The sequence below is a fragment of the Gopherus flavomarginatus genome, chromosome 5, assembly GCF_025201925.1.
Source record: "Gopherus flavomarginatus isolate rGopFla2 chromosome 5, rGopFla2.mat.asm, whole genome shotgun sequence".
NCBI classification, from domain to species: Eukaryota; Metazoa; Chordata; order Testudines; family Testudinidae; genus Gopherus; species Gopherus flavomarginatus.
Window position 1 is genome coordinate 130,233,321 of NC_066621.1, and position 14,074 is coordinate 130,247,394.

General features: G+C 43.6%; 2 protein-coding genes across 4 annotated transcripts in view; one reads left to right on the top strand and one right to left on the bottom strand.

Annotated features, from left to right (window-relative positions):
- Positions 1-14,074, bottom strand: part of ATXN3 (ataxin 3) — a 464,297-nt gene that overhangs the window by 282,004 nt on the left and 168,219 nt on the right. The window lies entirely within an intron of this gene.
- The window catches only part of SLC24A4 (solute carrier family 24 member 4), a 154,637-nt gene that overhangs the window by 109,960 nt on the left and 30,603 nt on the right, over positions 1-14,074 (top strand). Inside the window, exons 3-10 of one of the 2 annotated variants that reach the window (XM_050953271.1) lie at positions 31-107; positions 1,237-1,311; positions 3,808-3,892; positions 5,336-5,439; positions 8,952-9,026; positions 10,272-10,297; positions 11,125-11,178; positions 13,456-13,598. In XM_050953271.1, coding sequence (XP_050809228.1) covers positions 31-107; positions 1,237-1,311; positions 3,808-3,892; positions 5,336-5,439; positions 8,952-9,026; positions 10,272-10,297; positions 11,125-11,178; positions 13,456-13,598 — 639 coding nt within the window. The remainder of the gene's footprint in view (positions 1-30; positions 108-1,236; positions 1,312-3,807; positions 3,893-5,335; positions 5,440-8,951; positions 9,027-10,271; positions 10,298-11,124; positions 11,179-13,455; positions 13,599-14,074) is intronic. The other variant, XM_050953272.1, reaches the window with a different exon arrangement.

Here is a 14,074-nt window from a genome sequence, read left to right on the forward strand (position 1 = left end):
TTTTTTTAAATAATTGTTTTTCTCTTTCAGCAATTAATGAATTTCCTGAAGATGTATTTACAAATAAGGATCGGCAGGAGGGAGCAGTGCTGTTTCATATTATTGGTGTAAGTTTTGTCCTCCTTTGGTTCCTTTTGGTTTTCCTTTTTTTATTTATTTAGTTAGTTAGGTGCAAGAAGTTACTCAGTCCCATTGCCCTTTCTTAGTAGAACTCTGTAAATCGGCAGATTTTTAATAGTGCATTTGCAACCAAATTCTCAAATAACAGAAGCCGACTGGAGCATTTTAAAAACTATTCATGCAAGCAGAAATTAGCAATGTTTATGCCTTCATTTCAGTTAAGGGTGAAACCTTGGCCCCATTGAAATCAATGGAAGTTTTGGCATTGATCTCAATGGAGCTAGGATTTCACCCTGTATGGGCAGGTATGGATTCCAGTTGTTCTCTGTGCAGGAACAGATGATATGGAGTCTCCTTGTTCCCGCTCCTGTCCATTGTGCATCTGTGCAAAAGAAACAAGGATAAGGCTCTTAAAGCCTAAAGGAATACAGATGAAATCTGGTAACGTGGTACTGGGCTTGACATCTTATTGCAGAAACCAAAAACATTTAAAGGTCTTTGGGGCCCAATCTTGCAGTCCCAGCTCTGGGAAAGTAATAGTAAATGGGAGATTTGCTTGAGTGAGGACTGCACGATTGGTCCCATTGTGAAAATATGCGTCATATAACTCACATAGAGCAACAGGAGGACAACATGTGCTCACAAGACAATCACAGCCCCTGAGATGTTTGCAAATGGGAGTCAAGGTCAGGAACCATTTCTTTCAGGACGTGATCGTTCTTTGCACATGGAATATCTTGGTGTTGCTTTTGCCTGCATTACCTACCCAGATAATTAATTGAAAACATGAGTGATGACTGCTCTTCCTCCAAAGCACTGTCTGTTATTATGTCCCTTACTCTACCATGGCACCCCATTACAACAAATTACTGCATTTTCATTATTCCCTAACTTTCCATACCCTCCCTTCCTAAGCATACTATTAAGTAGAAGATCATACTTATATTTTTATGCCATAACTTCATCAGTACAGTTGTTTTGTAGCAGATAGAAATGGACCCACATATTCGTGTTGGTTTGTATCTACATTATTTGGATAAACATCCTGTTGTTCTCCTCTCCCTGTTTTACATGATGTGACTGAGTTACATTTTCTTACTTTATTTTTTCCTGCAGGCTTTTTATATGTTCTATGCCTTGGCTATAGTATGCGATGACTTCTTTGTTCCCTCGTTAGAGAAAATTTGTGAGGTAAGTGAAAGAGAAATTTAACCACCTTTTGTAAATCTGTTTCTTGTAATTTTTAGATTTGGCCATTTTGTACCATCCAATGGCTGTCTGGAGTTTGTTAGAAATGAATTTGGTGGCCTCAATCCATTTCCCAGTGGACAGAGCTCCATATCATAAACCCACTACAGTTTGTGGTAATTGGCACCCTTGACAGCAGTCTTGGCAAAGAGGCTTATGACTGAATGGGCACAGCCAAATGATTTCGTCCTGTCACAGGTCTGAAGCACATTGGTGGGGCAGTATAGGGGGTGATGTAAGGATTAGATGGGTTTGTTACTATGATCCTTGTTTTAAAAGGCACTTGAAAAAAGAAGAGCTAGAAATATTTATATTAATTTGCTGGCCATGGGTGTCTTTCTGCTAGCAAGACTAATCAGTCACAGGAAGGGATGTGCTTGTGCTGTTTATCTGGCCTGTTGGGATTGGGTATGGTGTGGTGGAAGAGAGTTAATGTATAGAAATAACTATCAGGTAGACTTTTCAAGCATTGGCTTAAGTCTGCTCCATCTGAAGTCAGTGAGAGTTTTACTATTAAATTTCAGTAAGAGCATAGTTAAGTCAATGCTAAGCACTTTTGAAAATCCCACCCAAAGGCAACACAGGATGAATAATTGGAAAGGGAGAATAAAGTTTAACAACTAATGAAGTCAGTTATTTTATGTACAGGGCCCACTTGAACCAGATCTGTGAAATTTAACTAGAAAATATAGTGCAATATATACACAACTGAGAATAATAATCTGCTATTATATAAAAACATTAATTTTAGCATTTTACAAACGTATTTATCAGATACTAGTTAGAGTTGATCAGGATGGAGGAAAAATAAACTTTTGATCCAAAATTTATTTTGGTGAAAATTTTCCACCCAACTATAGAATTAATTGTAAAATAGAAAACCTTATTTGGAGAGTGGGGTTGACATAATTTCATATTAACAGAAATTTTTTGACCAGCTGTTCTAGCTACTAAGACATCTTTTTTCCTCTCCTCTGGACACATGTGCAGAATGCCCACAAACATCAGCAGGAGAACAGATGTAAAGATAGATTGTAGCAGCAAATACTTGCAAAGTATTCAGCAGTGATCTTTACTTACTGTTTTCAGATGTGCTATCAGCATACTTTTAGATACATGATATATAAGATGTACCATAATGTTGCTGCTTATGCTGTTGATCCTTCATAAAATCTATTCTGCTTGTTAAGTATCTCCAGAATGCTGGACAGCTAACAAGAATCCAGAGTAATTAGCACATCCATTCTGAATTCTATCAGTCATGTTATCAGTGATAGATCATCTTAGTCCTGGTCTACACTGGGGGGGGAGGGGAACTGATCTAAGTTACGCAACTTCAGCTATGTGAATAGCGTAACTGAAGTCGATCTACTTAGACCTACTCACCGTGATGTCTTCACTGTGGTGAGTTGACTGTTGCCGCTCAAGAGTCGACAGGAGAGCGCTCGGGGGTTGATTTATCGCATCTAGAGTAGATACGATAAATTGACCCCCGCTGGATCGTTCGCTGCCCACCAATCCAGTGGGTAGTATAGACATACCCTCAGAGAGCTGTGTGTTGTGCTTCTATGCCATGAGTTCCTTATGAAGCCCTTCCTGCTAGCTCAGAATGGTGCAGAGTGCCTGAAAAATACTGACTTGCTTCGTTTATCACTAGGCACTCTTCTATCCTTGGAAGTGGGATGGGATATTAAAGATGAATCTAGAGATTCAAAAAAAGAAAAAAAAACAAAAATTTTTCCCATAATATTGCAAAGGAAAGATCCTCAGCTGGTGTGAATAGGTCTAGCCCAGTTGTGGAGCTAGGTGCATTTATACCCACTGAGGTTCTGGCTCAAAAGCTCTAAGGTAACTGCATACAGATTAGAGCTCAAGAAGCAGTGTAATAAAAATAGATCTGTCTGTGAGACACAGTCCTCTTTCTAGTTCTATGCTGATCTAAATTTCATGTACCTCATTGGAGTTCACGTTAGAATAAGTGAGATCACAATTAGGCCCACTATTTGCAAGACATATTCGCAAAGGTTATATTTTACTCGCTTACTTCTGTTACCAAATTTTACAAGCTAGTCATCCCCTGTAACTCTTGAATTACTCATGACTTCATTCTAAAAACTGTTCATTCCTGAGCGTTCCACCTTCTAGAATCCCAATCTGAGTGGTGTCTCTCTAATCAGCTTGGTTAGTTCAAATATTATAATGTAATTGGATAATATTATCTAACTGGTGTCCCACTAGGATAGGGGATAAATATTTTATATGCCCAAAGCATGTCTATATCTCATATATAGGCTTTTTCAACCTTTGAGCTGTATCATAGTGGGAGTTCATTGTTTCATGATATTGTGACTGAGAAAATAAAAGGATTCTATCTATAACTATAAAAGTGTGCTATGTAAAAAGACCAGCAATGCTGAAGGAATCGCACTTTTCTTTCAGAAATTACACTTGAGTGAAGATGTTGCTGGAGCCACTTTCATGGCTGCAGGAAGCTCGACCCCAGAGTTATTTGCATCTGTTATAGGTAAGGGATCTGCTCAATAGCATGTGCAACAGTTGCCATTAAAATGTCAAGGTAGGTAAGATAATATCTTTTATTGGGCCAACTTCTGCTCTTTCAGCTCTGTGTAGCTTGAAAGTTTGTATCTTGTATAAAAGATATTACCTCACTTACCTTATCTGTCTCATATCCTGGGACCAATATGGCTACAACAACACTGCAAACAAATTAAAAGTCAGAGACAGATCCTCAGCTTAGATTTCAATGGAGCTACGACAATTTACGCCAGCTGAAGATCTGCCCCTCTGTATTATTGAGTGGTTTCCCATGCAGTGGTATATGAAAGTGCCACCATTTTCCTTATATTTAGAGCAGGAGATAACTGAGTTAACAGGTTTTAGCTTCTGATGTTCTGCTGGGTTCCATTCTGCAGCTGACAGCATTCAATGCTGAAAACCTGCAGCAGTGATACTGTACTACCACACACTCACTTCAAGGTTTGAGAAGATACTGCTGTTACTAAACATTCCTGCGTGGTGAAAGTTGAGATTTTAATGCCATCCGCTGGAACAAATTTTCCTTCAATTACATTTGTGCAACCTTATTGACATCAGTGAGAGCAGAATTTGTCCCACAGTAAGGAGAATATATATAAATATAGTAAAGCCCACATAAGTCCATATCATCTATCTACAGATACCCCCTCTGTGTAGGAGAGGGTGTGATAGCGTCACAGGATCCATAATATCAAAGTCTGTTTGTTCAAACAAGATTGTAGCTGGTCATGGGAGCTTTCTTCTTTGCACTCTGTCATGTCAGGTAGTTATATGGCTCTCATTACCCTGGTATCTTGAGTGCCTTATAACACCCTCATGAGGCAGGCAAATACTATTTTCCCCATTTTATAGGTGAGTAACTGAAGCCGAGACAGATTAAGTGACTTGCCCACATCACATAGGAAGCCTGTGGTGGAGCAAGAAATTGAATCTGTGTCTCCTGAGACTCAGGCAAGTCTCCACCCACTAGACTATATGTCCTATCAAGAGTAGCACCTCAGACTATACACCTAGCACCTCAGACTATACGCAAGGTGGCTGCTAGGAGTTCTTTGAAGGTAGTGCTGTCTCTGCAGATGTTAAAGGGACAGAAATCTAAACGTTAACTGTCCAGGGGAAAGTTCCTGTGCTTTATTGTAACATTCGAAGTCAGTTACATTGTAGAGTTCTGATTTCACTGGAGGTGTTTTACATCTCCTTTTCATAAAATATGCATACAAAATAGCTGCTAATGAGCCCAAAAACTTCAGAAGGCGCAGCTGATATGTGCACTCATTATTAATCTAATTTTGGTTAAACATTTAAATGATCACGAATTTTTGTTGTTCAGTTGATACATGTTTTGAACAAATAGGCATTGCCATTAATGAAGTGATAGGGGTTAATTGTGAATGTATTGCTCTCTCTCCAGGTGTATTTATCACTCATGGTGATGTAGGAGTTGGGACCATTGTTGGGTCAGCAGTTTTCAACATCCTTTGCATTATTGGCGTCTGTGGGATATTTGCAGGACAGGTTAGTATGTTACCTTTTTTTGGCTCTCTGTTGCTTAGTTTTTTCTTTTGCATGGAAAACATTTGAGAAATATTGGAATGCTAATGGAAAACAAGCATGAAAGTGCTCGTAAGACAAGAGAAGTGATCATGTTCGAAATAATTCAGACACATCTTACAAATAGGTAATGCTGCAAAATAGCAGTTGTCTCAGCTTTCCAAAGTGGCCAGTACCTGATATTCCTTCCCATTTGCCATAACATCCTCAGTCACTTGATCAGTGTAGACGTGTGCTTCATCACTCGTGGTACAAATCAGCCAGAGATCTCTTACTTTGCAAAACCCACTCTCCTTTTATTTCCCTGTGTTTGTTCCCATCACCATCTACATACACCTCTGTACAATTCAATAGGAGTTAGGTAGCCACCCGGGGGACAGCTAGTTCCTGTTGGAACTGCTGCTCCTAGCTAGCAGTTCCTCACTCCTCCTGCATCCATCACCTCCCCCATTTCCACTTCCTTCTTGCCAGCTTTATAGGCCTTCTCCCCAGCAGGCTCACAGGTGATTACTCTTAGGCTCCTTGAATGAGCCACACCCTGCCAGCTCCAATCAGTTCCCCTTGATGGGAGCTACACTAGCAGGTTCTGAGCTAACGGGCTGGTTCAGTGCCTCTTAGGCCAGCACCCTGTTACGCACACATCCCTTAAGAATGGCACACCCAGGCCGCCTTTGGCCCCTCGGCCCTGCCACTGAAGAAGGCTCTTTTGGAGAGGCCTCCCCGCTCCCAGCCAGGTGCTTCTCAGCCAGCAACCTGGATGGTTTCTTCATTCCTCTCCTTCAGATGGAGCATTTCTCAGGGAGTGGTGCGCCCCATCTCCACTTCAGCCCGCAGGTTGTCACACCAGCTACACCGCGGCAAGTCCCCTATCCCCAGCTCCCCCTTGGTGTCTAGCTGGGGTTTGGAGTCTGCCCCGTCTTTGAGCAGGATCTTCCACAACTCAGTTTCCCTCATATCTCCCAGCGGCTCCAGGCCTCCTGCCCCTCTAATGGGGGTTGGCATTCATCCCCCCTTTGGGTGGGACCTTCCGTGCCTCAGTTTCCCCCAGACCTCTCTGAAAATCTGGGCCCTCCTCCAGGGAGAGCAGGATTCTGGGGTGCTCCCCTGTGTCCTTCCCTTCTCCTGGAGGGCTCCAACTGACCAGCTCCCCCATATATATTTCCTGCGGGTTAGCCCACTCTGAGCTTTGCTGTCTAGGAGTTTTCTTTTGATTCGCAGGCCTAGGCCTGCTTCCCTCTCTGGGCGTTCTCATCCTCAGGGTATCTACCCCCCTCTCAGAGTCCCCCCCTGCCTTGCACCCGGTAGCAGGAGCCAGTCCGGACCTAACACTACTGGACACAGTAGTTTCTCCAGGACTACTACCTGCTTCCACCTGAAGCAACCCTTCGCTTCCAGGGGTACCTGGGCCACCAGGCAGGACTTCCTATCCCCATGTATGCACCCAAGGGCCATCCTTGCCCCCAGAATGAGCCAGTGTGGCTTGACCAGTGCCTTTCGCACCAGCATGCAATTCAAGGCAGCGTCAACCACAATCGTTTGGATCTTTCTCCCCACCTTCACAAGCTTGGTGGGCATACCAAGCCCCCAGTTCCTTCCCACCCCTTGTGTCCATGCACAAAGGTCCGCCCAACTGCACTCCATATCTGGGCAGTCTTGTTTTATGTGTCCCAGCTTCTCACACTGCCAGCAGGTTACCCGGGTGGGTCTTTTGGGTACTCCTCTGGATTCTCCTTTCTTCTCCTTGCCTTTGCTGGGGAAGGAATCTGTGGGTCTCCATCCCACTTCTCTGTCCTTTCGCTGTCGGTCCTCCCAGTTCTATATATGCCTCAGTCACCCTGACTGCATTTTCGACAGTGCCTGGCTGGTGCCTTCTCAGTCACGTCCGCACCATCTCCGGGAGACTTTGCAAAAACTGCTCAAGTATCAAGGAGTCCATTACCTCCTCCAGGGTCCGCATATCTGGCCTCAGCCAGCATGTGGCCCAGTCCCTTAACTGCTGCATAAATGCCCGCTGTCACACAGCAGATGTCCACTGGGCCGACCAGAGCTTTTGCCTGTACCGCTCCACCGACAGGCCTGCCCGGTCCAATATTGCGGCTGTCATGGCCTCAATTCTGGGCATGTTCCTCCCCCAAGGCCATATTGGCAGCTTGAGTCTTGCCAGTCAAACAAGGGGAAAGCCAGAGGGCCCTGGTTGTCCTGTCCCCTCCGGCCCCCGTGGCTACCCTCTCAAAAGTCCCTAGGAAGGTATCCAGGTCATCCATTGGGCTCATTTTATAGAGTCCCCAGCCCGGCAGTCGGGTGCCCTCCCATGTTCCAGGACTCACCAGCGATTGCAGGAGTTGCCCCTGGACATTGCTCTGCTCGCAGATGAAATCCTGCAGGTTTTCCTGTTGCTCTGCCTGCCAGGCCAAAGTGGCCTGTCTCTCCACTTGGAGGGCCTGCTGGAAAGCCTGCAGGGCCTACTGGGTCTGCTTTTGCTGCTCTACAAGTCATTTCAGGGTCTCCTCCATTGCCGGGCCACCAACCGTATTCACTGGCTTAAGGATCCCGGACAAGCCCCCACATGTAGACATGCACATTATCACTCACAGTACAAGTCAGCCAGAGAGCTCTTACTTTGCAAAACCCAGTGTCCTTTTATTCCCCTGTGTTTGTTCCCACCACCATCTACATACAACTCTGTACAATTCAATAGGAGGTAGTAGCCACTCTAGTAAGGGACAACTAGTTCCTATTGCTAGCTGGGAGCAGCAGTTCCTTACTCCTCCTGTTCTTCCCCTCCTCTACTTCCAGCCTGCCTGCCAGCTTTATAGGCCTTCTCCCCAGCAGGCTCACAGGTGATTACTCTTAGGCTCCTTTAATGAGTCACACCCTGCCAGCTCCAATCAGTTCCCCTGTATGGGAGCTGCCCTAGCAGGTTCTGAGCTAACAGGGGCTGGTTCAGTGCCTCTTAGGCCAGCACCCTGTTACAATCAGTATAAGTGGGGAGGGGAAAAAATCCTTCCTGACTCCTGTGGTGAGTTATTTACACCCTAAAGCATTTGATCTCCCTTCTCTGTAGGATGCATTCATGAATATCATAATTTTTATATTAAATCTGATATACCTCCCAAATAAAATTAAGAGGGAATTGTTAATTTTCAGATCTGCAGCAAGTTGTGCTTTGCTTCTTGTTCACTTAAAACCACAAGCAATGAAAATACCATTAGTAAGAAATACATTTCCTTAAGGGAGGCATTTATAAGGTTTTTATTAATGGTGGTAATTATAGATACATTTTAGGGCCTAATCTTCCAAACACGTAGGCATGTAAATTTTAATGTATCCCTATTATATCCCCATTGGCTTTAGAGGGACTACTCATATGAGTAAAGTTACTCATGCAGCTAAATATTTAAGATCAAGCTCTTAGTTTTACTTACAAACTTTTGAAATCACTGTTGTTTGTCAGCTAAAACTGTGCTTCTTTTCAGGTGGTTCGTCTCACTTGGTGGTCTGTGTTTAGGGACTCCGTGTACTACACGTTTTCTGTGATCCTTCTTATCATTGTAAGTGTCCCTCTTAACATTTAATATGTTTCAGGATTTAATTCCAAATGGCAAGACTGTGAAGCCTTTGTTTGTGCTGCTAAGTGATTACTCAAATAAGAAGTCCCACTGACATCAGTTACTCACAGGAATAAGGGTACACTAGGGCGAGTGAGGGCTCAAATAGAAGAACTTCATACAGCCCTTTGGAATAAGGCCGGCATGTTCAAATAGCCAAGGGCAGCCCATAAAACCCTGCAAAACAGACCACTGCTATACCTCAGAGCCAGGGTAAGCCCTGGCACCTCTAGGCTTGGCAATTCATAGTCCTGGCACCTCTGGGCTTGCCACGTCAGTTATTAAAGCAAAAAAAATTGCTTGAGCCCTGGCACCTCTTTCATTACAAATTAAGCACTGCCTTGCAGAAACTACAGGTCCCAGCTTGCAGTGTTCCATTCTGATCCAAGTAACTTCTCTTGGAGCATGTTGGGATTTAGAAAGTGCACACCATATTAAAGAGGCAGGGTGGCTGTTATCTGCAGCTTTTAGTACATGTTAGGCTTGTCCCACAAATAAATTGTCAATACAGGCAGAGTTTAGTAGGCAAAGTTTGGGCATAGCTGAAATGACCATTATATTTTTCCAAAGCAGTGTAGCAACGCTGACATTTCTATATTTAAGTATTTGGTGGCAGGGAGGGGGAGATTCATCTTAGTTTATTTTATTCATAATAAAAATAGAACAGCAATGGCCCATTCAACCAAAGGGGTGTCATAAAATGGCGTTAAATTGGGATCACCTGCTGTTCTGATGGCCCAGCTGGGTGACTGCATGGCTGGAGAAGCAATTCTGGAGCAAATTTTGAAAGGACTTGATGCCTTTGATCTTGGAAAATAGACCACACTCTTGTATGAGCCCCCTACCTGTCTTCCAGACACATGGTTGCTCACTCTCAAACATATGCATTGTGTGTTTGTGTATCTCTCATGCACCATTTAGCTGAGTGACTTTAATAGTAGCCTCTAAGAAAGGCCCAGATCTTGGTTGTAGGGTTGGTGTTGCAGGGTTGACAGCAGGTACAGTAGAAGGTTTGGGATGGGAGGAGTGGGAAGGAGAAAGCTCCAGTAGCTTCAGGTTGGAAATGATAGTATAGCAAATAAATATATACTCCTCTGTGAAGATTTTTCACCTACTGTATAGTGCAGCTGACCAGTTTTTAGTGGGAATGGAGAAATGGTCAATTTGTTTTGTTTCTTTTTCTTCCAGTTCATATATGATGAGCAAATAGTATGGTAAGTTGTGTTGTTAATTTCTCAAATTAGAGTGTTCTCCATGTCACTGTTCAGTATCTACAATCACAGTTTTGCCAAATTCAGTGCTTACATCCTGTGCAATGGCAGTGAGGCCAATAGGGTACGAGTGAGCGCTGAATTTGTCCCAGGAGAGATACCGCTTTCTGTCTTTAATTAGTTCTTTTTTTGTATGATAAATAATGAAAACTAAAGGAAAATTTAATAACCAGAAAACATTAACATCCTGCCTGAGTACAGAGGGTGCGGCCTGGGGTTCAGGAAGCACTTTCATCCCCTTACACACCTACACCCAGGGCAGCCAAAATCCTGTTGCAGTGCTCTTTGAAATGGAGCTATAGAGAAGTATTAGCACTTCCAGTGGTACCACATACCATAGGCCCTCCCCTCTCCCACTCCTCTCCCCACCCCAGCTGAGAAGCCAACCCTGGATCTGCAGGAGAACAAGCTGCATCTCCTGAAAGAAGGCATAAGAGCTGCTCCAGAGTCCATGATGAGCTCTGCTGGTAGAATGGCTCTGGTCACTGCTTCTGGAATGGTGCAGTTCTGTCTTCCATAGCTCTAGCACAGTTCTAAAATGTTGAAGTGAAATATATATAATATGTGTGTTGTTCAAAGCCCAAAGGAGTTTTGCTTCTTCTGGGCCCTTGAAACTCCCTCTATTGTTACCACTGGGAATTCAGTGCACACAAAGGCAGAGGACACTTCCCATACTGCTACCCATGGCACATTCCTACTGAAAATACTATAAGATTACAGCAGCATGCATGACCCTACTAATTCCTCTCCTTTCCTTTTCTCTCTTTGAGGTGGGAGAGCCTTATACTCATCATTATGTATTTCTTCTACATACTTATCATGAAGTAAGTGCTTCTCCCCTCTCTGTGCTCTTTAATTGTAATTTGGCGATTGTTTCTCTGGAATTGCATCATGCTCTGATCTCCAGCTGAGGAGAATTCCGACAATCTCATTTCCCTGTCTTCCCTCACCCACTTTTGTGCTAGATCAACACACTCTTGGAGTATGTACTGCAGATAGCAGCAAATCTTTGGATGTTTATTTTTTGTTGTATAATAGGGCACAGTAGGTCTAAGAGCTGGCTGAGGAGAAAGGTCAAAAATGGATTCTCTAGCTCCATGACTGTAAAGTAGCATGGAGGTTATGAGTAAAACAGGGCACACGTATTTTTAGAAGGTTTTTCTGGAGCACTGCTCTTGCTCTCTCAGTTTTACCACCACCAGTAACTGTGGGTCATTGCAAATTGGAATCTTTCCTGTTTTAGATCCCTGTCCAAGCATCCGTTAGTTTTACAAATGCCAGCAGTTTGTCCTGGTTTTTGTAACCTCTGTGGACTGACCATGTGAAAGAGCCTCCAGGCAGCCAGCTGAGCATGGATTCACCACAAGAACATTCCCTGATAGACCTGTCATGTATTGATGCCCTTTTCCTTATCTTTCACCCTCACTTCTCGCTCCTCCTCAGTCTATGAATCATCCCTCCCCGGGAGGAGACAAGGTATAGTCTGCTTAGCTGAAGAGATGGAGAAGTAGGTACCCCCTTTTTGTCTCTTGCCCTCCCATTTACTCCTATCTTGTGCCCACCAAAACCATCTCCTGTGTGACCTCAACTTCCCCTTCAACACTAGGGCCTTCCTGAGCCCATCAGCACCACTACTAGGTCAACCAGAAGGGTCACCACAGGGTGGATTCTTTCTCATGGTGGGGCTTAGCCAGCTGTCCCCACAGTGCTACCCCTGTCAGTCCACAGGGTGAGAGAATCCTCCTGAGAATCACATCTTGAGCTCTTGTATGCTGGTGCACAGCATTGGTGAAAAGGCCATTGCATAGTAAGTATGTCTTTGGGTATATTTACACTCCCATCAGGAGGTGTGATTGGAGCACATGTAGACATACCCAAGCTAGCTTTCATCTAGCTAGATCATAGCTAGCTCAAGTAACAATAGCAGTGAAATCATGGCAGTACAGGCCAGTCCTGCCCACCTGGGACTCCAGATAGTCGAGCAACTGCCTCATTGTCTTTACTGTTACGCTAGCCAGATTAAATCTAACTCAGGTATGTCTACACATGCTGCAGTCACACTTCCCAACTGCAGTGTAGACAGACCCCTAGCCCACAAAACCAACCCCCAAAGATAATGCACTGGAGCAACTCATTGGCAATGCAGAGCCTGATTATGGTTTTATTCTCCTCTTTCCCCAGGAAATAAAGTCCTCGCTGCTTGGCAGTTTTCACTGCAACAGAAATCCTTCCCTCTCAGTTCTGTCAAAAGGGTGATAACATGCATTATAATGTGAAATAAATATTTTAAATGACTTCCTCAATGGTGGCATTTAAATCAGAAAGCTCATAAGAGTTCAGAGATAAGGAGGTAATCGTTTAAGGAAGGAGAAGAGCAGCTCAGGACTGATGTCATAAAAAATAGTTGCTGTGTAATGGCTCTGTTACAGCCTGCAGAACGTGAAGAGGTTAATGCAAAACCCTTATTAAAATGAAGGACTATATTCAATGTGGCATCTCTGTCTGACATAGATTTCAATGACATTCATTTAAATGTAATTGCTTGTATATTTACAGTACATTTTAGAAATTTTACAAAGTTTATGTCCCATGAGCTGGAACAAACTAAATTCTTAAGAGACAGAAGAGCCCCTTGTATATACTGAAACTTCTCAGTATACAGAGGATGTGCTTCAAGATCCCTTGATGTGGTTTGAGAATGTCCAAAGCTTGTCCTGGGGGCCAAATGCTATTCTGTATGCTGCTGCGCTCATGCTCTTTGATAGAGAGACGAAGATTTTGAGGCTTCACATCCAGCATGCAATGCTTCACCTTGAGCTAAATGTCCTCCATGGAATGTATTTCTGAATTAAAACTGCTTTCTGAAGCCTGCAAGCTAGGTGCAGTCTTTGTTCTTCTGTCAGGTTGCCAAAATGGCCCTAAGGTGGGCAAAGCTAAGTCATTCCTGCAGTACTGAGTTTGATACTCTCTGGCTTTTCCTAGCGTAATGTAGGTTGTCACAAAATAATCCTTGTGGGCTGGGTTACACTGTATCAGCCTGGGAGTTTGGAGAAGTATTCCAACAATCCAGCATTCTCAGACCCATCTTTTTGCACTTTCAGGTACAATGTGAAGATGCAAAAGTTGTTCACCATCAAAAGCATGAATGTTGGGAATGGCAACACAGTCAGCAATGAGCTGGAAGATGGTAATAAATGTTATGACATAAGCTGTGATGACCCATCCATGCCATTGCTATGGAAAGGTAAGGCTGAGCAGACAGGAGTTGAACAAAGAGTTGACATACATTGTGGGTGGGGTTTTTTCCAATGGTAATCAAAACAGTGATAATATTCAACCTTAAGCAAGAAGGACAATGACTTATTTGTTAGACTAAGTTGACAAATTCAGTGCAGCCAAGCCTTTGAGAATCATACTTCCTTCTAGAGGTGATGGAAACATGCTACTTTGTACACCTGCAGCATTGCTATCTTCCACTCTCTGGTTCAGCAATAGGCGAATGAGTTACAAAACCATCAATGAAATATTTTCTTTGCTGTGTATGCAGAAGATAATTTTCACTTTAAGATGTGTAAGAATGAAGTTCCAGGCAGTAGGTGACACCTGCATTGGGGTGCGATGGCCAGGGTGGCAAAAGGAACCATCCTAATGTGAGGTTGAGTTTGAGTACTAGGATGGCAAAGTCTGTTCCTAAACAGATGTGGAAAGTGTGTGGGGGAG